The 2,148-nt window shown below is 46.4% G+C and overlaps 1 protein-coding gene across 1 annotated transcript; it reads right to left on the reverse strand.

Moving 5' to 3' along the window:
- Nucleotides 1–681: 681 nt before the first annotated feature.
- Nucleotides 682–1,095, reverse strand: LOC122736096 (60S ribosomal protein L28-like). The gene has a single exon (XM_043978113.1). It carries the CDS (start codon nucleotides 1,093–1,095, stop codon nucleotides 682–684), a length of 414 nt encoding a protein of 137 aa, XP_043834048.1.
- Nucleotides 1,096–2,148: the final 1,053 nt, after the last annotated feature.

The raw sequence follows: 2,148 nt of genomic DNA on the forward strand, positions 1-2,148 counted from the left end.
AGCAAAACCCACAAAAGTATGTGCTGAGATAATTTTGCCATGAAAGACAGCTTAGGTCAGAAGGATGGGGTTGCTGTGCTGAGGCAGAAGTGGAGCTGACATGTCATGCTTACACAGATCCAATCCTAGGCAGGTCAAGCCAGGGAAAGAGAACCCCAGAGCATCTGAATCAGCTGCAGAGCTGGTGTCATCTGGAACTAAGCTCACCATCTGGTGGGAGGGCCGAGCATTTGGCAGGGGGTGAGATTACGGGGGTCTCTGCTGGTGCTGAGAAGGAACTTTGTTTTTCACACCTGCTGAGAACCAGGAAGTAGACTTGAATAGCAGTGGCCTAGGTAGGGGAGGAGCATGGGCTCATCTTAGCTAACAACCAAAAGGAAAACTCCCAGGAATATTATAGGCAAATTCCAGAGCTCCCAGGTCAAGGAGTAAATTTTAAAAGCTGTCAAAAAGAAAGAACTCATGTACTGTGAAGCCACAGTCAGGATAGCACAAGATCTAGCAGCTTCTACATTAAATGATTGGAGAGCATAGAATATTATATTCCAGGGGGGCAAAGGAATTGGGACTACAACCAAGAATCACCTATCCAGCAAAACTGAGTATAATCTTTTTTTTTTTTTTTTGGAGGCATACAGGTCGAGCAGTTTGACTTTATAAGCCAAAGGCAGGTCTGGCCTCCTAAGTGCTCTTGGGTGGGCAGGTTTGCTTCTTCTTCTCCACCACTGGCTTCTGGCTCTGCAGGATGGCACTGACCCGGTGCAGAGTGGCCATGCGGAGATCTTTCCGGTATTTGTTCTTGCAGATGATGTGCTGGACACTGTTGAGCGTGGCCTGGGCATTTTTGTTGATGGTGGTCCTCACATAGGAAGTTGCAGGCTTCCTCTGACCTACCCGGCGCTTCAGCACCACCACGATGCCCTTGCCATCAGCAGCCGGCTCGATGCCCACCGTCTTCCAGTGGATCAGCCCGTTGTAACGGAAGGAGTTTCGGGCCTTGAGGTTGTTGGGTTCGGTGCTGTACGTCTGCTTGTTGTGCTTGATGAGGAAGCTGGAGCAGTTCTGGAGGACCATCCACTGCAGATGGGCCGACATGGCGGCGGCAGGGGCTGCTCTCACGGCAACTCCCAGAGACGGAAAGGCTGAGTATAAACTTTCAGAGGAAAAATGGGACATCAGTGAAATATAGGACTTTCAGGTATTCATGATGAAAAGACCTGAACTGAATGGAAACTTTGACTTTCAAATACAAGATCCTAGAGAACCATAAAAAGGTAAACAGTAAAAAACAATTAAGAGGGGTGTTAAAAGGTTAAACTGTTTCCATTCCTACATGGGAAGATATGTCTAACTCATAAGAACTTTCTCAGTATTAGGGCAGATGATAAAAATAGATTTAGACAGAGGGCACAGGTGAGAATTGATTATGAAGGGATGATATCTGCAAAGTATTTATTTTTTGTTTATCTCTTTTTGTGGGGTGGTTGGAGTTGGGTGACATGCCTGTGGTCATGCAGTGGGTGAGTGTCTTTTGTCTGAGGCCTGATTTGGGCTTAGATCCTCCCAGGTCCAGGGTACGTGCTCTGTTCACTATGTCACCTACCTGTCCCATGATGACATATTTAGGGTAAAATTGATGGGTGAGAGGAATGTACTGGGGGAGATGTAGAATGGGGTGAAATCCCACATGAAAAAACAGGAAAGGATTTATGGAGTTGGTGGAAGAGATGGGAGAGGAACAGGGCTGTAAATCTACTTTATACTCATCAGAATTGACTCAAGGAGAGAATAACATACACACTCAATTGGGTGGCATAACCTATCTTATCCTGCAGGAAAATAGGAGGGGAAGGGAATAAGGAGGGAGAGGCAAAAGGAGGGAGGACATGGGGCACTTAGGTGTTGCAGTGGATAGAGCACTGGCCCTGGATTCAGGAGGACCTGAGTTCAAATCTTCAAATCCAGCCTCAGATATTTGACACTTATTAACTGTGTGAACCTGGGCAAATCACTTAACCCTCATTGCCATGAAAAAAAAGAAAAAAAAAGAAGGGAGGGCAGATTGGGGCAAGGGGTAGTCAGAAGCAAATCCCTCTTGAGGAGGGACAGGGTGAAAGAAGATAGATAATAGAGTAAATATCATGGAGA

Source organism: Dromiciops gliroides, chromosome 1, assembly GCF_019393635.1.
Source record: "Dromiciops gliroides isolate mDroGli1 chromosome 1, mDroGli1.pri, whole genome shotgun sequence".
Taxonomy (NCBI): domain Eukaryota; kingdom Metazoa; phylum Chordata; class Mammalia; order Microbiotheria; family Microbiotheriidae; genus Dromiciops; species Dromiciops gliroides.